This window comes from Melozone crissalis, unplaced genomic scaffold (genome assembly GCF_028551555.1).
Source record: "Melozone crissalis strain CALT ecotype California unplaced genomic scaffold, PUWL_Pcris_2 ptg000023l_1, whole genome shotgun sequence".
Lineage (NCBI taxonomy): Eukaryota > Metazoa > Chordata > Aves > Passeriformes > Passerellidae > Melozone > Melozone crissalis.
In genome coordinates, this window is record NW_026535801.1 from 8914580 (window position 1) to 8936806 (window position 22227).

The 22227-nt window shown below is 47.5% G+C and overlaps 1 protein-coding gene across 1 annotated transcript in view; it reads left to right on the forward strand.

Moving 5' to 3' along the window:
* The first annotated feature begins 213 nt into the window (after positions 1-213).
* SLX9 (SLX9 ribosome biogenesis factor) overlaps positions 214-22227 on the forward strand; it is a 39726-nt gene continuing 17712 nt past the window's right edge. Inside the window, exons 1-2 of the mRNA XM_054277993.1 lie at positions 214-345; positions 1922-2030. Of these exons, the coding sequence (XP_054133968.1) occupies positions 214-345; positions 1922-2030 (241 nt within the window). The remainder of the gene's footprint in view (positions 346-1921; positions 2031-22227) is intronic.

Here is a 22227-nt window from a genome sequence, read left to right on the forward strand (position 1 = left end):
AAAGGGCGATTATCCGCACGCTGCCACAGGAGCTGCCACCTTTACGCTCCGGAGCGAACAGCCGTGGCTGTGGGGCCGGCCCAGGCAGCGGAGGAGGCCGTTCCGGAGCTCCGCCCGTGCAGGGGAGGAAGGCGACTTTCCCGGGGCGCCGGGCGCCGTGAGGGCGCAGCCGGAAGGTCCCGCCCGGCCCGGCCCTTTCCGTCCCGCGCCGCCATGGTGGGCAAAGCCAAGCGCCCGCGGCTGCACCGCGCCGCCCCCCGGCCCGCCCGGGACCCGCCGTCGCCGCCGCTCCCCGGGCCCGGGCTCGGCCCCGCCGCGGGCGGATGGAGCGCGGCGGCCGGGAAGGTACCGGGGGCGGGGACACGCGGGGTGGGGGCTGGCGGCGGCCGCCTCGCAGTGACTCCTCCGCCTTCCCCCTGCGTAAAAGACCGGTCCCCGCACGGCCCAAACCCCACTGGGCTGCTGTGGGTCTGGCCTGGCTGCGGGGGTGTCCGTCGGTAGCTCCGTGCCTGCCGCGGTGATGCGGCGGCTGAGGGGATGGCACAGGCCGGGTCCCTGTGGGCCGTGGAAGCCTTGGTGCTGCTGGGCAGTGGAAGGGAGCCCTGGTGCTGCTGGGCAGTGGAAGCCCTGTGTAGGCCCTGGTGCTGCTGAGGAGTGGAAGGAAGCCCTGTTGAAGCCCTGGTGCTGCTGGGCAGTGGAAGGAGGCACTGTTGAAGCCCTGGTGCTGCTGGGCAGTGGAAGGAGGCACTGTTGAAGCCCTGGTGCTGCTGGGCAGTGGAAGGAAGCCCTGTGGAAGCCCTGGTGCTGCTGGGCAGTGGAAGGAAGCCCTGTTGAAGCCTTGGTGCTGCTGGGCAGTGGAAGGAGGCACTGTTGAAGCCCTGGTGCTGCTGGGCAGCCGCTGTTCCCCACGCTGCCCTCAGCCTAGCAGCATGTGGCAAGGCACGGCGGGGAGGTGACGCAGCCAGGGGCTGCTCCGGCACAGGGCACCATGGCAGTGCCAGCCTGCAGTGCCACTGGTCCGGAGCAGCAGCACCATAGTGTCCCCACAGTGACACGGGTGTCCCAGCACTGCTGCTGCTGCTCCTGGATGCCTGGGCTGCCTTGCCATGCGTGGAGCAGTGGGAATTGTTATCAACAAGTATTGGGAGAGAAGGGGAGTCGTGCAGTGCGTGCCTTCCATTTTAGTTTAGCATAGATAGAGCTGTTTATACCAAATTGTTTAGGATGTTTTGTTTTCCCCAGCTGTGTTTTGAGTACATGGTTTAGGTGCCGCCCCCTCACAGCAAGGACACAACACCAGTAAATGTTTTTTATGTGCCTGAGCTTTCCTTGTGGAAATTGCCTGTGCTGAATACAGCTGGGTTTATACCACTGAAGTTAAGTGTTGGTGATGGTAGATACTGTTGGCTAAAGTAATAAATTCCAATCCAAACAGAGTAGCTACCGCAGATCTTAGGGAGGCGTTGCATGCCTAAAGCATGATGCTGAAGATTTGTTGAGTTGCTAGTAGTTACTGGATCTGCCTAATGTCCATTGATCTAGGCTTTAATCCCCTAATCCTCTCATTTGTTGCTTATCTGTTTTGTTCAGTACCTGTAATAAATCTGTCTTTTCCTAAGGATGCTGTTCCTCATGGAAGTGAATGCACTTGAGTGAGGTGAGGTTGACTTGAGGCAGGAATATTTTGGGAGCAAGGTGGTCCAAAATGAGGCTTTCTGAAACTTTCTTCTGTGTGGAAGAGCTGGGGGTACGCAGGGGGGACTGTAGGGTGCCTTTGTGCCCTTGTGTGCTCAAGACAGACACCTGCTCACTACCACTGTTCCTATCTCGATGGTGCTAGGTTTGATTCTTCAACTTTTTTAAACAAGTGTTGCCTGGTAGTGTATGTACTGATTCCTGCTTTATGTTTCTTTTGCATTAGGACTGGGACTTCTCATCTTCTGGTGTATTTTCTGGGCTGAAAATTGACCCTGATATGCTGGTACAGAAGCTTGACTTGGACTCCAGAAGCATCATTTCCTCCAGAACAGGTTTGTTGTGTTTGGAACGAGTGCTGCTTTATGTTGTGAGCCAAGACACTGGGGACTGTATTTGCAGTGGCTTTTAGTGGAAAAGCCAGGAGGAGGAAGCTCAGGGAGCTACAATGCAAACATTGCTTCATGTGTTCCTCTGAAGGTTTTTGGGAGAGGTTTGTTTTTGTTCGGGCTTCTGCATGGATGTGTTTAGTGATCCCCAGGTGGGGGACTAGCTTCAGGCAGTCTGTGGGATATCCTGGTACAGCCAGAGACTGCCAGGGCTGAGAGCATAGCAGGGCCAGGGTTTTAACCTGATCTCTGGGCTTGCTCTGTGCCTGCTTTTGCCTCACCAGCAGCCAACAGCTAACTAACCAACAGCAGAGCATGGTTACTGTAATGAGATTAAAGGCTTCACCTGGAATGGCTGTTTGGATGTGTCAAAGGGCTGCAGTCCTGTAGGAAACCAATCCACTGCTGTGCTGAGGCTTGAGGGCTGTTCCCTGGGGTTGCCAACAAGAGAAGACACTTCTCTCTGCAGTTTTTCCTCATAGTTTTTCTCAATTTGCAAGTGGGCAGCTGCTGTTGGTAACCCAGTACTTTGTCAGCAGGTTCTCCTTGTGTGCCAGCAGTGCTTCACTCACAGCAGCCTGACTGCAGCAAATCTTCTGCCCTTTGCTGTTGTGGGGTCTGTGGCCTGAGGATTCCCAGGCAGGAGCATCTTAACTCACAGGGAGTATGGAAAGGGAGGACATGATAGAGCCCTTTGATTTCCAGTCCCACAAGAAGGAAATGCTCACTGTGAGACAGAGCTTTGTATCTGAAAACAGTTTTCACTTCTAAATGTCTGCAAGGTCTCAAGAAATTTCTCTGAAACCTGAATCCCAGCCCCTCACAAACTGCATGTAAATGTTTAAAAAATCCCAGAAGGAGCAAACTACGAGACAGAGCCTGGTAGCACAGCAAGCTGTCCTGATGCAGAAAATGCATGTGACTCCCAAATAGCTTCTTTGCTAATTAAGTTAATTTATTTTGTTCATGTGGATAAATACTGCATTGATTTTGTTTTCCTGTCCAGGGCCATAAACAAATCAATCACACAAGGGCAAGTGGTTGCCTGAGCTACCCTGCCCCTCAGTGACATTTGGGCACCGAGTGAGGAAGTGGGGAGGTTGTGTGAGGACACATTTGCCAGCTCTCTGCACAGGAACCTTGGCCAAAACACATTGTTCTTGAAACACTGGGCTCATTGTTGGTCACTCTCCTGGGAAAAGGACATGTATGCATCTGGGGGTGTGTGTGTGTGCACGTTTCCATCTCTTTAATTAAATCAGACAGCGTGTTGTTGGGGGCTGGCAGCTGCAGCCCCAGCCTTTCATTGCAGGCTCCATGTCTGGGTTATAAATAGAGCTGTGCTGCTGGTCCCCGTGCAGTGCTGATGATGCAGATGTGCAGTGCCTGCCTGCCTCTCTGGGGGCTCTGTGCTGCCTTCCTGCTCACAGCCCTGCTGACCCTGCTGCTCGGCGTCCTCCAGATGATCAGCTAAAAATAACTGCTCGTTTGGGGGCTCCCAACTGCAATGCAACCAGGCAAAAAGGGATTTGAGTGGTTTTTTTACCTCCCCAAGCTGCTGTGCCCTTTCTTGTTGTTGCACTCTGGGGCCACGTAGAGGTTTTTTCGTTATGGAAATGAGTTCATTTTTTAATGTTAATTCAGTGAACTGTAACTAGGCTGTGCATACAATGGCAGACACCACAGAGTTAGAAAAGGGATTCTAGACAGTTGTCCTTTGTCTCCTGGCATCTCTGGTCAGCTCAGAGCCTGTTCTGCAGTAAGTTCAACTTGACTCTAACCCTCCCTCCACCTCTTCCTCCCTTTCCCCCTCAGCCTAGTGCACAGGGCAGGAGCGTAGGATTCTCCTACACATTGCTATTTTAAGATTTAATAACAAGACAAAAGCATGCTTCCCTCCCACTTGCTTTTCAAGCTCTGAGAAGGTCAAGTTGGCAGACTGTAGGTGGGCTCACTATCTCCTGTGCTTTTCACAGCTACAGAAGGTGGTTTTTTTTTTTTTTTTGCCAAGGCTGCTGTGTGGCAGTTGGGAAAACAGGTATTTGTCCTATGTGTGTATATATCTCAGATTACCCAAGAGGTAACGTGAGATATATTCACATTGTCCAAGATTGCTGGTATCTGTGTTTTGTGTTTAGATCTGGCCTTAAGCTGTGACTCTCTTCCAAATAAAACCAAGTCTGAGGAAGATCTTGGAATTGGGTTAGGTTTTAGAGGATGTCAGCTTGGAGCTCGACAGTAGTCAAAAAAGCCAGTTGGATGTTGGGAAGTAGGAGGAAAAGAGAACATGGAGAGCATTGTTGTGCTCTAAATAAACCCATGGTGTAGGCAGGTCTTTGATGCTATGTGTACCATCACAGGGGCTAACTAACCAACAGCAGAGCATGGTGACTTTAATGAGATTAAAGGCTTCACCTGGAACAGCTGTTTGGATGTGTCAGAGCCAAAGGGCTGCAGTCCTGTAGGAAACCAGTCCACTGCTGTGCTGGGCCTTGAGGGCTGTTTGTGATTGCCACCAAGAGAGGACACCTCTCTCTACAGTTTTTTCCTTATAGTTTTCCTCAGTTTGTAAGTGAGCAGCTTTTGCTGCTCTTTTGGCTGTGGTGGTTTTGAGGGACCAGGGAGGAACATGATGTGTGAATTATCAAGTCCAGAGTCTCAGGAGGGTTATCCCAGTTAACACATGTGCTTGTGTGTGCTGGGGCTGAAAGGAGTGAGGCCCCTTTTTGTGGGAGGATAAACTGGTGGTGTTGGCTCTTGTTGGCTGAAGGCCTGGCTTTTCTGGGGGTTTCTGAGGACTGCCGGTGCATCTGGTTGAGGCAGAGTACCCTGTGGAAGGATCTGCTGCTCATGGTAGTGGTGTGTTGCTGCCTTTAGGTACAAGGCTGATTCAGTGTGCTTGTGATTAGTGTGAGGTACCAGCACAGGCTGTTCTGGCATCAGTAATCCTTGTGGCAGGAGAAGGAGAGGGTGGAACTGTAATGAAAAATGTCACCAAAATGGAATTCATTGTAGGTGAGCCTTGCGTTCTGTGATATAAAAAGCCAGTGGTCTAAAAAGGAAAGTATTTTAATAAATGGTAGCTCTGTGTCGTGCTGTGAAGCAGACCTGCTGCAACTGCTTTCCCCTGCTCTGCTTTTTGTCTTTCATCATTAGCTCAGCTTAACACCAGCTTGCAGATGATTTCCACTGGAGTGTAGGTACCAGGAGCCAGTGCCATCCCTGGGAATGCTGGAGTTCAGTCCGTGAGTTCCCCTGTGCTCAGTGATTGCTTCCTGTCAGTGTCGTTTCCTTAGCCACTGACGTAATGTAAACCAGAGGCTTTGCGTAATCTAATCCACGCAGGGACCTCTGTGCCTCCAGTGAGAGGATAAATCTCATTTGGGTGAGCCTCTGTGGCGTGGGAATTAAATGTTTCCTACCAAGTCAGAAATAATGGCCTGTCATATCGGGATTGCTGCTGCTGCTCATTTGTTCTTGTTTTCTTTAGCTTTCCTTCGTCAGCATTTGCTCCTTGAAGTAAGGGCCTATTCAAGCTTGGCTCTGGCTGAGCAGTTGCCTGTGACTGTCTCTTTTTTTGGAGTGGGTGATGAAGCACTTGTGGAATGATATGAACAACTGGATTGGTAGCTTCCTGCTTTATTTTCAGCTGCTCCTGAAGGGAATGGTGACAGGCTGTGTTGTTGAGAAAACAAAAGGGCAACGACAGCAAGGTCATAAACATTTGCAAAACCTGGTGAAAAATCATCCTGATTTCTGAGGTTGAATTGGACATAAAGACTTCTCATTTTACAGGGAGGGTGATGAGGCCCTGTCACAGGATGCCCAGAGAAGCTGTGCCTGCCCCATCCCTGGAAGTGTTCAAGGCCAGGTTGGATGGGGCTTGGAGCAACCTGGGATAATGACAGATGAAAGAGGGGATTTAAATACATGCTCTCTGCAGGTTTCTTCCAACCCAGGCCACTCTGTGGGTCAGTGATTCTATAGCAGGGTGTGAAGCAGAGTGAGGTAGGTGATGAGCCTGAGCAGCTCTGAAGACCAGGACTGCCTTGCAGCACTGTCAAGGGCACACAGGGATGTAGAGGAGGGAAATGACTGAGCATCTGACAAAGAAAGAATTCCCTTCTCCTCCCAAAGAAATGTGGAGATGGGAGATGATAAAATTAGACTAAGCAGGAATTCACTGACAGCAGTGAATTTCTGGGGTCTGCAGGCTATGTACAGCCTTGCTTTGCTCCCTTCTGAGGTTTTCTGTGAGTTTATTTTGATACCAAGCCTCTGTTTGCAGAGTCACTGACAGATCCCTTCTGGTTTGCACCTCAGCTTCTGCTCCAGAGTTCCAGATCTGCTGGGTCTGTCACCTTATCTGCTTCTGCTTGGGCTCTGCTTCTGCTTGGGCTTTGCACCCACTTGTCCAATTCTGTTCTCCTTTTGTAGCCTCCAAGAGAAGCAGAAAAGCTGTGGTTGGTTGGTCCTGCCTTACCTTCATGCAGTATGATTTACTGTCCAGTCTTGAGGGTTTTTTTTGTAGATGTTGTACCAGACTGTTACAGAGTCCCTGTAAGACCTCTCCTCTGACAGCATTGCTGTTCCTGCTGTGTCTAGACTTGTGGTTAACCCTGAAATGGATCCACACCAGTGTGGAAAAATTGCAGCCATGACCAGGACCCCATTATTCTTCTGGAGCTCTTGACAGGATGCTAATCTTTTTGTGTCCTATAGTTTATTCCTGTCTGTTTATTGGATTTCTGCATGTTTATTAGCTTTAAGTATTTCTCCTCTTTTGTCCTCATCCCTCATCTGTTTTGATTTGATGTCTTGTTTGTTTTTTTTACTATTCTGGCATACTTGGATGTATAAAATAAAAATCAATCCTGTTTGTTGTAATGAATGCATCTGTTCTGAATATTAGTTCTAAACTTCTGCTGTTTTTTTTTTTTAATGCATGCTTGGGGGCTTCTGAAATCTGCTTGTGCTGGTCATTCACATCTCTGGTGTGGAAATCTGCTGGATCCTCACAATTCTGCTGCTGCTGCTTTTCTTCAGCTTTTCAATCTGTGCTGGCAGTTGTCAGGCCTGCCTTGTGTTTGTTTTGTGCAGAACGCCTTCCTCAAGCTGTTCCCCACAGTAACACAGCTCAGATGGGATAGGAGGGTGTAAATGGGCTGCTCCTCACACTGGGGATGGCAGGGAGTGCCTGCAGCACCTCCAACGTGTTGCTGAGAGCTCCCTGGGAAATGCCTGAGTGCTGTGCTAGACCCAAGTGATGAGGTGTTCCTCCTCCATCTGGCTTTGTTATTAGCTGCCCAAGCTTTGGGCTCTGTCAGTTTGGGGAGGGGTGAAATGCAGTCCCTGGTGCTGTCAGTGATGCCCTTGGTGGTGTAGCTCTGAAAGCATTTTAATGCCTTGGAAAATACCTGATGGGTGTGTGGGTGCTGCCCTGGAAGGAGCAGCTGTTTGTGTGGTGTTTGAGCTGGGAATTCCTGCTTTAGCTCCCTCCTCCCTCCACCCCATTCCTTCTGCAATGTGCCTGTGTCCTTTGTGTCACCTGCAGTCACCTTTGTATCATCCTGTCAGTCCAGGATGTGTCCCAGGACTGAATGTGCAGGTCTCAGCTCAAAGGGAAACTTCCCTGCACAAGCTGGTGTTGCTTCTGACATTGTGTGTGAAAGTGTTTGAAACCTCCAGTAATGAAATTTGCAAGAAAGGAAAAGGTCCCAGGGAAGGGAAAATGCTGTGTGGGGATTAAACTCTTTACCTCTCCTCCAGGCTCAAGGCTGGCCACTCTGGTATCTTGATAAAGTGACAGATGGCAGTTTACCTTATCTGGGTAAATTGCTTTGGGTAGCAAATTACTGTACATTGCTTCTGCCTTGCTGTTCAGCTGAAATTTTTTTTTTTTTTTTTTTTTTTACTGCATCATTAGGAGCTGCTTTTATCTTGACAATGCCAGATCACCTTTTAAGGGCAGATTTGGTGTCTGAGAGTTTTGTGACAGGCTGTTAGAAAGCTGCACTGTGTTTGGGAGGAGCTGAGGTAGTGGTTTGTCATCTGGGAAGCCTCTCCAGTGAGGTCAGATGGCCTCAGTGTGCAGGACACCTCAAACAGATTCTGTATCTCCCAACAACCTGCCTCAAAGCCAGGAGATTTTTCTGTTCCTTTGGTCCAAAGGATTGAAGTCAGTGGGATCTTCCTTCAGCAGTCAGATTGAGCAAATTCTGTATCAGTGGTGAACAGCTGTGGGGTTTGGCTGAAATGGAGAACAGACCTGCTGTGGAGTGGGGATCCTACTGAAAGCTAAAAACATTGGTGCCTTAAAGAATAATTTTTAAAAGAAGGTTAAAAATCCATGCTGCTTAATGTTGCTTTAACAATTTGTCTGTGCAGTGTGGTGCTGGCTGTGAGAATAGCTGTGGGAAACTCCACTTTAATTAAAGTAAATGTAATTAATTGAGAAGCAGTAAATGAGCCTATGAAGCTTGCACTGTTTTCAGTGCTTCTACTTCCCTTCTGCAAACAGAGCCTTTCCATGTTGTGAGTGCCTTCTGCCAGATCACAGGAATCAGTCGTGTTAATATTTATGGAACCAATTAACTTTTTTGTTTTCTTTCCCTCCCTCTAGCTGTGGCTAAGTCTTTGTTCTTGAAATCAACATTAAAAAACCAAAAGACTCCAATTAGCTCGTGGTTGAGCACTACACAAACACAAACATTTTTCCAGGGAGCCCAAACCTTCCAAAATGTTCTGCAGGCTGCTCCAGGGGAGGAGGCTGTCAGTGGGAAGAGCTTGAAATGAGTCCTAGCAGTTTGAAGGATGTGTCAGATTGCTCTAGTTTCTTATTATGGTTGGTTCCTTGGCTGTGCCTGCTGTGTAATGCTCACCAGTAGCACTGGTGGAAGGTACATGCCTGCCCTGGAGCAGCCTTTCCATGCTGCTGGATGGATGGAGGGAAGGATAATGGCTCAGTGAGGGATTGGAGACTTCTTTGGAGAAGCTCCTGCGGTGCTGCTCTGTTGTTCTGCAAAGTTTTCTTCCAGACTTTGTGAAAGTTGGGTGCTCAAATATGAGTTTTTTAGATCAAACTTAGCAGTGCCTTGTGCCACTGAAGGGTTGCTGAATTTGAGGCCAGGGTGACCCTTTGCTTTCCTGGCCAGCAGTGGTGGGGCATGGCAGTTGCATGTCATGCCTTGTCCTGCTCTGGGTGATCACGATTCCTGGAGCTTTAAAAAGATACTGATCGAGCCTGGTATTCTCCTGTGAAATGAATTTAAAATGGTTGGACATCCTTACACAAAAATAGATCAGTGCTGCTTAGGAGAGTGCTGCAGCTGTGGTGTTACAAAAGAGGGTTATGAACTGAAATCCCTGTCTTTGCTGGACTAATGTTAAAGCTTTAACATAATTAAGTTATAAAATTATGAATTCTACAAAGAGAGATGTGGAATGGCTCTCCACTGGTGCCAAAAGGGCCTCCAGCACGAGTTCCAATAGTGCAAACCTCTTGTGGGATGGGAGAGGGATGGCTCAACACTGCAGGAATTGAGAAAACAAATCTGAAAAGGAGTGAGGAAGCACTTGTGGAAAGGGCAGGTTGGTAGCTCTGGAAATCAGAGCCATTTCCTTGTCACCAGCAGTGGTATGGTGCTGTGTCAAACTGTCAAATATCTCTCTGAAATATGTGTCCTGGGAGTTTAATAAATACTCTGGTTAGGAAATTGGTGAAGGGGGGATGGCATGAGAGGTTCCCTCTTCTGAGTTGCCCCTTCTGACTTGTCTTGAAATGTTTCTGAGGTGCAGGAATAAGTGAGCTTTCTCCTTACCCCTCTGGGAAATGCCTATGTGAAAAGCTGCTTTTTCTTTTTTTTTTTTTTTTTTTTTTACTTCTATGCTGTATAAATCACATTTCTGATTTACTGAGTTAAATCTCTGCCCTGCTAATGTGGGTCTGAGTTACAGGCTGTGTTACAGGGACATCTCAGAAGTTCATGTCTGTCATTCAGACCTAGTGGTATCTATAGTGTTTTTCTCTTCTTTGCAAGTTATCCTTTATTCTGGTCTTTGTGAGCAGTTTATTGACTGAGGTTTTCTTTATGCTTGGGTGAAAATGTACATGTCAGCTGAAGATCTGTTTATCCCCTTCAGCATTTCAGAGTGGCACTGCTGATGCTCATATGTGGCATAACTGGTAATAACATCTCATTTGGGCTTAGGTTTTTAGTCAATGGCTTGTAGAAAGGGGTTTTTGTTGTGTTTTTTTTTTTTTTTTTTTTAATGAAGCTTTTAACACAGTAAATATACATTCTCTGAGCTAAATGTGGGAAACACAGCTATGCAAGGATTGAATGCAGTGGGTACTGGAATATTCTGGGTTGTTTGAAATGATAATTTGGACAGATTTAGATTGAGCTAGCAGTGCTGCAAATGTTCCATAAGGCAAACCACAGAAAATTCTGGGGAAAATCCTGCTGCAGGAGAACAGGCTATCCAAGCAGTTCTTCAGACAAGAAGGGACTGTGAGCTGGAAGGCACACAGTGACAGTGATAACCAGCTCCAATGAAATGTGGTGTTGCAGAGTCCCAGGCAGGAAATTTGAGGGAAAATGGGGCATACAAACTTGTTCCCTGGCCCATGTGTGCTGTGTTTTTGGTTGCTTGGAGAACCCACAGCAAATCCATAGATCTACATGGAGAATTTTGGCTTCTGTGGTTGTGGATGTTTGTGCCTGGTGTGGCTGTGCACGTACATGCTCTGGGCTGATTTCTGTTGCATTTGCTAGCTCCATGGCTTTTTCACTTTGTTTTTCCTTATGTCTATTTTCCTCTCCAAGGTTATTTGTAAATTCAGGTCACTGAGTGTTCTTATGTAACAGGAATGGGCTTCTTTAGCATGGAGAGGACATTCCCAGCTGCAGTGGGTACAGGCTGTGTCTGTGCACGCAGCAGTTATTTCACAATGTGGTTGGAGTTGAAATAACCTGGCGTGCCTGTCAACAGGGAGACATGGGAAGTTTTTTGCACACTGCAGGAGTTTTGTTGTCAGAAATCACAATTTTAGAATGGCTTTGTTCAGTGACACTTCTGCATTTTGCTCAGCAGAGCCTCTGGCTATTGCTTTTGGTTCATGCCAGTAATTTGTGACTGCAGGGCTGGGCTTAGGTGTGCTCCTCTGCAGCTGCAGGTGTGCTTGTTGTTTTAGTGTCTGTACCTGAGTGGGTTTTTCTTTATGGAAATAGCATGCAGATGTCTAGATACTGTTTATGTGGGAGTTATTACAAGTTCTCAATGTATTTTCTTCCTCCAAAATAGAGGGCATTGGCCCGTTTGCCTGTATTGGGTGTAAGTGGCAGGGTTTTGGTGGCAGGACAGAAGCCAGAGCTGTCACATTCTGAGCACAGGCAGGTCCAAAGAGCTGAAGTGCACCCAGTGCAGCCACAGCTGAGCCTGTCAGGCACTATGGTGCTGTCTCTGGGAAAAAATATCATTAATGAGGAGTAGGAGTAAAGTGAGAGAGCCCTATAAAGACCAGGGTCAGAAAAGGAGGAGAGGAGGTGCTCCAGTCACCAGCACCCCTGTGGGTGAGTGTGAGGAGGAGGGAGCAGCAGAGAGTGACTGTAATGCCATTCCCTGGCCCTGTGCACTGCTCAAGGGAGCTGGGAATGAAAAAGCCGGAATGAAGGAGTGGAGCTGAGAAGGGGATGGGTGGGGGGAAGGTGTTTCAGTGTTGGCTTTTCATCATCCAATTCTGCTTCAGTTGGCAATACATTACATTAATTTCCCTCAGGTCAAGTCTGTTTTGCCTGTGATGGTAATCGCTGAGTGATCTCCCTGTTGTTTACCTCAGCCCACAGACTTCTCATCTTATTTTTCTCCCCTGTTCTTTTGAGGAGGGAGGGAGCAGCTGGGTGGGCAGCTGGCCAAGGTCAGCACACAGCATCACAGTAGCTCAGTAAAAACTGAGATGAAACTCACTACCAGGTAGAATTTCCCTGTGGTGGTTCCTTACTGCGTTTTTCAACTGAAAGTCTTCTGAGCATTGTGCAGATGCAGGGACACTCTTGTAGAGAACTGAATTCCTTTGCTTTTAATTGAGGCTCACAGGTGTTGAAGCAAGTCATACTTCCACATGTCGGTGGTACCTGTAACAAGGTCAGGTGTGTACCTGTAACAGGTCACAGGCATTTGTGTCCTGAAGGTCAGAATTAGGAACTCCTCCCCTCCCTCTCTGCAGGCAAGGAAAGGGAGCAGAAAAGGATGCATCCATACACTCCAGTCTGAATTCAGGGAAGTACAGAACATCTAGGTGGGCCCATCTAGGTGTTTCTACTGCCTGTCCTTGCTGTGTAGGAGGTGCTGCTCCAGCTATGTCTGCATTGCTGACAGTTTTGTAGCACAAGAGGATGTACCTGTGGCAGAGCAGATCTCTTTTGAGAGTGTTCTTTTTCAGATGTTAGATGTGCTCATTAGAGGGCAGCAGAATAACTCTTCCTTTTTCTAGGTCAGGTCTATATTTTTGATTATTTTTCATCTCTGCAGGGCATAGAACAAAATTTTCCAGTTCCTGCTTCAGTTTTTCCTGGTGCATTAAGTGTACAAAACAACAATGCCCATATGAAAACCTTAGCCCATATTAAGAGATATGGAATATTTATAGTAAAAGTTGCTTCTTTGAAGCTTAGGGGGCTTGCAGGCTTATATGAGAGAGAGCTTCTCTAAAATTAAACCACAAATGGTCAGCACAGTATGTGGAAAAACAGCCAAAAGAATATTTCACAGCTAACTTGTTTTTTGCTCAGCTTAATTCTTATTTGACCTATATGTCCATATGCATCTATGGATTTATTTGCTGCACTCCAGCTGCTGCTGCCACCTTTTTCTGCTTGAAGAAAATGCTAAAGAACCAGTCTTGCTTCATCCAAAAGTAATCTTTAAATGAGATCTGATAGTCCACCCCCCACCATCCTCTGGAATGTAAATACTATAAATAATTGTGGCACTGTCTTTAAAGGCTAAGTGGGGCTGGGATTTGGAGTCCAGCCTCACAACACTTAAAATGCATTATTTATTATGTAACATTCATAGAAGGCGGCTGTAGCACTGACTTTGTAGCCAGGGTGTTTCAGGCCTCTGGAAGAGCTGGGTGCAAGTCCTGGCTAGGAGTGAACATCTCCCATGCACATCTTACTGGAGATGTTTTGCATGTTGTTGACTTTTGGAAGAGGGAAGGTGGTTCAAGACAGTGGGAATGGCAGGAATTTTTTTTTGTTTTTTTAGGTTTAGCAGCATCAGACATTGGTTTCCAACAGCTGACTGATTTTGGAAGGTCCTCAGTGGAAGCAACGCTTCATTAACTAATTTTTGCTCCTTGGCCTCACATGGTGGAGCAGGTTGGGTTGGCAGGGGGAGACACAACACCTTTCTCTCTTACCCACAGTGTGTTTTGCCATCCTGCAGGCTTCTTCATCTCCCTATTCTCTACCCAGAGGTGCAAAGGGACAGGTCCCTCAGGAGTTTGTGAGTGCCTCGTGTTCTTCACATGCATGGGGGCTCTACCAAAGCAAGATATACTTGGCTGCTGACGTTTTTGTAGCACAATTCTGCCCTGAATTATTTGTAGGGTGACAGTATCCAGTCCCACAAACTGCTGAGACGGAACAACCTTCTTGATACTGTCAAAATGTTGTTCCTGGCACAGTAGCTTGAATCAGTCCTGCCTCCTGGTGATGTCCAGATTGTGCTTTGCACTCCTGGTTTGGGATCCACCATGTAGCTGGCATTTCTTCATGTCATGCTGCGACACCTCAGCAAAGTCAGGGCTAATGGGGAGCTCCTCATCAGGGAAGGAAAGCTGAACAAAGCCATAAAAATGTGAACAATGGCTCATAGCTCTTGGCAGCTCTTGGGCCATTAGGTAAAATTAATATCCTGTCAGCAGGGTAAAAAGATGAAACTCAGTCTTACACCAAGTGAGAAACATGATGAGTCTGTGGGCGTGTGGATTTAACTCCATTGGACTGTGATCCATATTAGGAAATTAGCAGGCACAGTGCTCATGCCACAGCCTTCTTCATGCAGAGCAACACTCTTCCTGCCAGCATCTTCTGTGCAATGCAGGAAGATTGCTGCATAATGGAAGTCTCTGCTGGGAGCTACCATGGGGTTTTGTTGGGGTTTTAGGTGTTCTCAGTAGGTTGTTTTTTTGGGTGTGGTGAGCCGAAGAATTGCAGTTACTGCTTGGTAAAGGGTGTGTAGCTCTTTTGTTCAGGGAACACTTTCTTCTCAGGAGGGATGCCAGTGCTTGTTGCCCTCTAAGTGTGGGGACACTGAATGGGACATGAGGGCCTGGATGGGCAGTCTCAAGGTTTGCTGCTGCAGTCCCAGACCTGAGGAGATCAAGGCAATGCCAAATGTCTGGCAGCTCTGAAAGCAGAGGAGTGTCAGAGAAGCACCTACTCATGGTAGTTTGTTCCTTTGCCATCCCTTATTTCTTTTAACCTCATGGGTGTTCTCTGCACAGCTCTGTGCTGGCAGCTGCTGATCTCATCTCTGCATGGGGTGGATGAGGCTGGACCCGTTGATGCCAGTGCAGACAGTGTAAATGAGACTTTATTGTCTGCCTGTGCTGCTGGCAGGCAAGAGCATCAAGTACAAAGTGGCAGAGCCCCGTCACTTTTTTAAAATTTGTCTTGCTTTAAAATAGGTTCCACCAGGAAAATATCATTCCAAGTTGGGGTACTTGTGCTGACCTTCAGGGCTGAAATCAAGTAAAGGTGAAGAGGTGATGGGCTGGAGGAAAAAAACCCAACAAAACAGCTTCTACCTCTTTTAGAGGGGATCACACCTTGTTTTTCCTTTTTAAAAAGATTTCTTCTGCATTTAACTGAGCCAAATGGGTATATTGGAGTAGAGAGGCTTGCTCTAAGACCTTTACTGAAAAACAAGTCTTGTGTGAGAGTCATTGTGGGCCAAAGAGCTCCCTGATAGGGGGAAGCCTACTTTGTCAGGAGATGAAGAGTTCTGTGGGAGGTCTGCAGTGAGGTGATGGTCGCAGGGGTCTGTTGGTGGTGGGATGGTGCCCTGTGTCCCTGGAGTGGGAGCAGGGTGTGGATGTGGGTCTGTCCAGGGGGGAGGATGCTGTGTGAGTGTCTGTGTTGTGTAAGATGACAGAGCTGGTGATCCTGTTGGTGCCTCAGGGCTTTTGGGAGCTCTGAATTGTCAGCTGGAGCGGAAGAGCAGATGAGACAGCATGGAAGCAGCAGCCACCAGAAGTGGCAGTGGCAGCCAGAAGAGATGTGAAGCAGTGTTTGGACCAGTTCCACTTACAGGGAACTGTGCTCCCAGCAAGAGGGAAGGAGACCTGACATGCTTGGGCACCACCTGGAATGAGTGTTTTCATGGGCTTGGCTTGTTGAGCTGTTTAATCAACATCACCACCATGAAAAAAACCCCATAGAACTGGTAGCTCACTGTGTCACGTTTGAATGCTAGAGCTAGTGAGACCTTTTCAAGGTTAAAGTGCCATTATGATCCCACAGAGGCTTCATGCAGACATAGGATCACCTTGATCTGTCCTTTAGGGGCTCCTGCTTGGCAGCTTCAGTCTTGACCTTGTGGTGGAACAGTTCCTTATCCATGGTAGTCAGTTGTACAGTGCTGTGGTAAAACAGCCATCTTGTTTCTGGTCTAGGCATAAACCCTCTGAGCTGCAATAGATTCTGAAGGTGGACTTGAGTTCCATCTCCACTCCAATCACAGACCAGAAGAGCAAGGATATTATGCCTTGTGCTTCTCCAGGTGGTTATTTTTCCAGCTCTATTCTTCAAATATTTCCCAATTTTGAAATCTGCTCTATGCGTCCCTAAAAAAGGGAAGAATGGGAAGTGTTCTGCATTGCCAATTCTGTGTGTCAGGTGTTGCCCAACTGAGCTGGGTGCTGCAGATCAAACATGTGCCTGGCACAAGCTATTTGGTAAGTTTTCCTGGGTATTCTCACCCTCCTTACTTTGTTAGTGTTTTATCCTCTGTGTGTGCAGCAGTTTATAAAGCCACTTATGGTGCAAGTGATGTTTGATCTGACTGATCAGAATGTGACTGGATTGAGCTAATAATTCTTAAATGATGTAAATAATGAAAGTCTGCTGGTGTTATACTGGTTAAGTTGTGCTTCTCTTTTCTATATCTAAATCTAAAGTTACTTTGTATATATTGCCTAAACAGACTATTGGGTAAAAGAAATAAGTATGATTACATTAAATATGTGTCTGCTCAGTGGTAGAAGATGTGACTGGACTTGGTGTTTCCTCAGTGCTCCCAGAGTGCAGGTGTGTGGCTTTCCTGGAGTGTAGGAGCCCTGACAGCTGCAGATGGGGGGATTAACTCCTTGACGTATGCTTGTGCAATAGATAGGGCAGCATGGGGAGGGGACCACACCACGCTAATCTGCCACACAGACTTAACAATCAAGGGCAAGCTCTGACATGTGATTACTTTTTTCATTTCACTGTCAATGCATGGAGTGTTGTGAATGGGGAAAGTAACTCATGCCACAGGGAGCCTGAGACCAGGCATGTTAGAGAATCCAAGAAGGAGTGCCAGGAGAGGAGAATTAATCAACAGTTAAAATAACACAGTGGAGATTTTGCCATGGTCCTAAAGCTCTGAGTAAGGTTCAGAGTAATTACTGCATAAAAAGAATTGATTGGAGCAGTCAGGAAGCGCTCTAGAAACTCTCCTTCTGCTCTTCTTTCTGCTGTGTGTAGGCATTGCCCAGGTCCTTGTGACTGTGAGCTTGATGCCAGGTTCACTGAGCTTCCTTAGCACAGGGGCAGGAAAAGCCCATGTGCCCCACCTCAGAGGAGCTATAGGAGCTCACACAGTGTCTTCAGCCAGTGCTGTCCTTCCTGAGCTTTCACTTTTATCTGCAGATCAGGTTTTTGGCATTGATGCCAAAAGTGTGAAATATGAGCTTGGAAAAGAGCTCTGATCAATTGAGAAAAAGAGGAGCTGATGAAGCTTAATCAAATAGGTTTGCCCCAGAGACTAAACTTGTTCCCAATGTCTTCCAGTAAGATAAGTGGGGAAAAAGCAAATAGGAAGATGCTGGGTTCAAGGTGGGCAGAGATCCTTCAGTAAAATGGCAGTGAAGTTGGAGGACCCCCTTGCACATGGTTGTTCTGAATTTCTGGTGCCCACATAGATTGGAAGCAGATCCTCCAAAATAAAAATTCCTTGGAGGTGCTGCATGCAGACACTCTCTACTTGGGCATTAGACCCAGCTGTGGTCAGGCCTGGTATGTTCTTAGCTCTGTGGTGCTCTTTGCTGGACAGCAGGCTCCAGTTCAAGCCCTCAAAGTGCCTTCTGTTTGTGCTTGGTGAGGTGTTGGTGTGCAGCCTCTGCCTGTGGCTGGCCACACAAGGTGCAGGGCCAGGGGGCTGCCCATGGGTGCTGCAGTTTTGGGCTGGAAGTGGTAAAAAAAATGGCTGTTTTTTGTCTCCTGAAGCTACAGCTGGAGATGGGGCAGAGAGGCTGCCAGTGGTACAGCTAAGCAGTGCCAAAGTGGAATTTTCTGTTCCTGCCCTGATCCCAGTCCCAAATACATTCATGCAGTCACCCTGCCCCTTGACTATTTTAGCATAAAGTCATCATTACAGTATTTCTGTTGCAATATGAAAACTGGAATGAGAGTGTTAAGAATTTGATCTTGTAGGTGCTTTTAATACAATTCTGTGGCAGACCTGCTGGAACTGAGAACAACTGATTAAAATACTTGCAGGGTACAAGTTAAGCTTTGGGCTTTTTTGCCTGTTCTGCCTGTAATGTTTTTGCAACTGCCAGAAAATTGGTATATCTTCCCATTCTGTTCTGCAGTCATTAGTTTGTACTGACTTTCTTCTTTCCTGTGCTTCCTGCTGTCCTTCAGATCCATCATGGAATTAATTGGTGGGGGAAAAAGAACAGGCAAAGAAATTTGTCCACTGCACATGGCAGGAATTAGCTGGCAATGCTGTCTCAGGTTAAGTACAGAATTGTAGCATGCTTTTTTTCCTGTAAGCTACCAGGCATTCTGCTCTGTGTTTCTTGCTTCAAAATAGGATATGCAGGTTTTGTCTGGAAAATAAGGCCTATGGCCAAGACTGGAAATATTGGCTTCTTAGCCCTGGGGAGGAGAGATTACAGTTCAACAAGCAAACAAGGGCAAGAATACAGTAAGCAGTAGAAATGCTGACTCTGCTGCCTTCAGGAAAGGGTAACTTGAGCCCAAGTGGTTGGGATGCCACTGTTTGGAGGCCAGGAAAGAGCTACTGTTTGGAAACCAGAGGCAGGGATCTGTTGGAAAGGTCAGGGACTGATTGGATTAACTAGGGCAGCGCTGAAAGCTCATCAAAAAGAAAGTAAGGTGTGGCAAGGCTTTTTTAAACTTCCCATTGTTCTTGCCCAGGGTCAAGCACTGGGAACTCCTTAGAAGAAGCTGGAAGTTTTGTTTCTATCCCTTTGTCCCAGCAAAGGCTGTGTCTGTGCTCCTGGCTTGGGTCCCACTGGAGCCAGGTCTCTGCCCACTGCAGGGTTCCCCCAAGCCTTCCTTCTCGCCTCATGCCCAGAGTCCTCTGCTGGGTTTCTCTTCTAATTCTGTTTCCTTCTGTTTGTTTGCTTACGCTGCAGTTCAAGCTGTGCCTGTTTATTCCTGTAAAATTCCCGTGTGCAGCTCTGAAGGGAAGTTTCTGTCATGTTTGCATCTTTACTGTAGAGGCACATACTCCTTTCTGGCTGTGTGCTCTGGGCCACACAGGGCAGAGGAGTGGCAGAGGGAGTGACACTGGTTTTATGTGTATTCTATGCTCTGTCATGTGCCTGGGACCAGTCAGCAATCTGCTGTGTGCAAACACACAGCATGTAACTTGTAGGGCCGTGGCAATCAGGGTACAGAGATGTGTGTCTCCCAATCTTATGCATATCTGCTGTATTTTCTTCTTCTTCTTGAGGTCCCTGTGGGAGAAAGTCTAGTGTCCAGACATCTCAGCATGATTTTTTCATGTCAGCATCTCTCCAGGAGCCATGTCAGGCACTTTGTGGTTATATGTGTCTGAAAGCTGCTGCATCCTTGATGGCCTTGAACAGCCTCTTACCACCAGCTTTTTGATAGTCCAGAGATGATAGTTTTTGTTGTGTAGTCTTGGTGGGCTAATCTTTTACCAAGCTCTCCCTTCTGGGTTTTGGGCAGAGGTGTTGACATCCCAAGTACCCCTTCAGAGTGAGTAGGAAAATAAGAGAGGACTGTAGGCATGGTGGAAAGCTCATTCCTGGAGGAGTTCTGGGACCTTAGGAGAGGGGAGGCACAGCAGGCTGAACTATACAGCTTTAACTCAGTCTGTGGGGAAGAAGAGAAGGAAAAGATGCTGTAGCAGTGTTCATTGTAACTGTTTAACAGACAGATGTGGGAGACACAGAATTCACTCCCAGAGCTTTTTATTCAGGTTTGTCTGTACGAGTCCTCTGCTAGCTGCTCCCCTCCTTCACCTTCTGTCTAGCAACAGGGGCTCTTCTGGAGTCCTGTGTCTGAGTGTGGCTGGGAAATCATAAAAGTCAAAGTTGTGGTGTCATGCCAAGTCCTGCCTCTGGTCATCTCCTCTCTCCCATGCCACATGCTGCCTTTTTCCCATTGGAGCTGTGGCCTCTGCATTTTGGCTGGCTGTTCTTCTAATTAGGTCCTTGGGAAGAGGCAGAACCCAGCTAAGAAATCTGTAGCTAAAAGTACTAAAGGAGAAGGTGAAATAGGGGAGGAAGGAAGATTTTTCAGGCTGTTGATGAGCTGGTGTTAGAGCAGGTCAAAACCTGCTGCTTGATGTTGACCCCTGAGCTATTTCTGAAGCTGCTTCTGTTTTTTGCTTCCAGGCTGCAATCAGAGTAAGAATTGGTGCTGGAATGTTTGATCAGGGACTTTGTTGCTTCCTTCTGATGGTCAGACATTTCTTTCTCTATGGTTTTTGTGTGTGGGAGAACTGTGTTTGCAGGGTGAGGGTAGGGGTGAGTCTATAAATGATTTTCCTATTTGTCTTGTTTCTCATGGCTTGGTTGGTGCTGTCACTGCTGAATCTCTTACTGTGACAAGATCATCCCTACCCACCCAGAAGGCTTGGCACAGGAGCTGGTGTGCTGTGTCAGAACAAAAACAGTATCCAAACTGGGCACTCCCATCTCTTGACAGCAGCCAGCAGGGAAAACCTGGGGAGTATAAAGCAGCACTTTGCTCAAAATGCTTAGCTGGTACTTAAAGCATCCAGTGCCTAATAACTATTACAAAAAACTAGTGAACTGCACAGGTAGAAAGCTGTATGTACCACCAGGGCCAAACCCCTTGAGTTCCCCTGTTCCTCCAGCTGTGAGAGCTTCTGCAGACATTCCCACTGTCCTTGCTTGTGAACCTGTCCTGAGGGCTTGGGAGTGCTTGTGTGCTCATTCATGTCAGGCTGGAATGGGGCATCAGCTGCCCTAGAGATATGTTGCTACTGGTGAATTTTAACTTCTGTCTAAATCAGACTGTGGGTACTTTAGACCTTGGGACTGAAGTGTGAAAGATCAGTCCAGCTGTCTCCCAGAGCTCCCTGTGCTCCTGACCACACATCTCCCTTGGTTTGGCTCAGCTTGTTAAAGAAGCAGGAGCTCACCTGGTGCAGGAGAGTTGGGTTTGTGTGCAGGAGGCAGGGTGGAAGATCCTACAACAAATGCTTGGGTAAGCCAAGCCAAGCTAAGCTCTCATTTACCAGCACCCTGAGCTACTGTGGATCTGCTTGCTGCTGTCTCTGTGCCAAGTTTCCAGATGTCATGTGTTGCTAGTGCCCATGGTATTGATACTGGTTCACATTCCATGTCGATCTTTCCAGGGGAAGCAGCCCTGCCTCTGTGTCATTAACATGGAAGTCAATTACAGTTGATTTTTTTTTTTTTTACTTCCATTAGAGCCAAGCAATCCAATATTGCATTCAGTATTCCCTGGAGCAAGTCAGCACTTTGCAGACCCCTTCCCTGCTCCCCAAAGCACCCCCAAGCATCCTGGCAGCATCACTGCAGGACCTGAGAGTGTCTGCAATCCCTTTAGCAGTAGGTGGGGCATTGGCACACAGAGACCTTGGAGTGGTGTTCTGGAGATGTTGCCTGTACAGGCATGTGGTGGAAGAGGCTGCCAGTTTGCCAGGAAAACAGGTTTACTGAACAGAGAATTTAGTAAATGAAATCAGGGCTCCTTCCTCCTCACCCAGCCAAGGTGAGGGCTGCCTACCTTAGGTGTGGCTAAATACACTCAGGCTTTTGGACTGCTGACTTTTTTTTTTTTTGAATAGGTGTTTTGGTTAAATCCCAGCTTGATTGTGGATGCTGAATCACTATTTCTGATTAATGGAACTTTTTTTGAGGAGGTGGGAGGAAGCAGAGGTGTGACATCTCAGCTTCCTTGTCCTTGAGCTGTGCAGCTCTCTGAACAGTGGTGGCAGGGTGGTCCTTCCTGCTGATGGAGTATCCTCTCTGCTGAAAAGGCAGCCTGAGATAGCTACTTGCCAGTGTTAGAAGGGTGCATTCAGGGCCATCCAGAAAATCCCTTTCCTCAGGTCTGGATTGCAGTATACCCTTTAGATGCTAATTCAGCAAACCTTCCAAGAAGCAGGGAAGAATACTGTTGTGGATCTTCAAAGGATTTCTCATGGTTTTGCCCATGTGCTTTCATTGTATCCTCGTGTTTCTGGGCACTTGTGAAGAAGGGAAGGCTTCAGGAATAAATTTTAGACTTTTTAGTCTTTTCCTACTTTGTCCAAGTCCATATTGCTGTTGGAGGAGTTGTTACCACAGGAGATGGAGGGGTGCAGAGATCAGGCTTGGATGTTACTTTTGGATCAGCTGTCATGTTTCAAAAGTCATAGGTTTAGATTTTTCTGGAAAACACTGATTGGCATAAGCACAATTGCTTCTCAAATGGAAGTTGCTGGAGTACTTGGTGCCCTTCTAGCAAACTAGGCAGAGAGGAAGTAATGCTAGGGGGTAATTCTCTATTCTCCCAGCTCTTCTCTGCCTTCTGCTGTGCCCCTGAATGCTAATTCCTTCTCAGCTGATGGAAGGAGAGCATCTGTGCAATCTGTGCCTCATGTGCCCTGTGGAGAA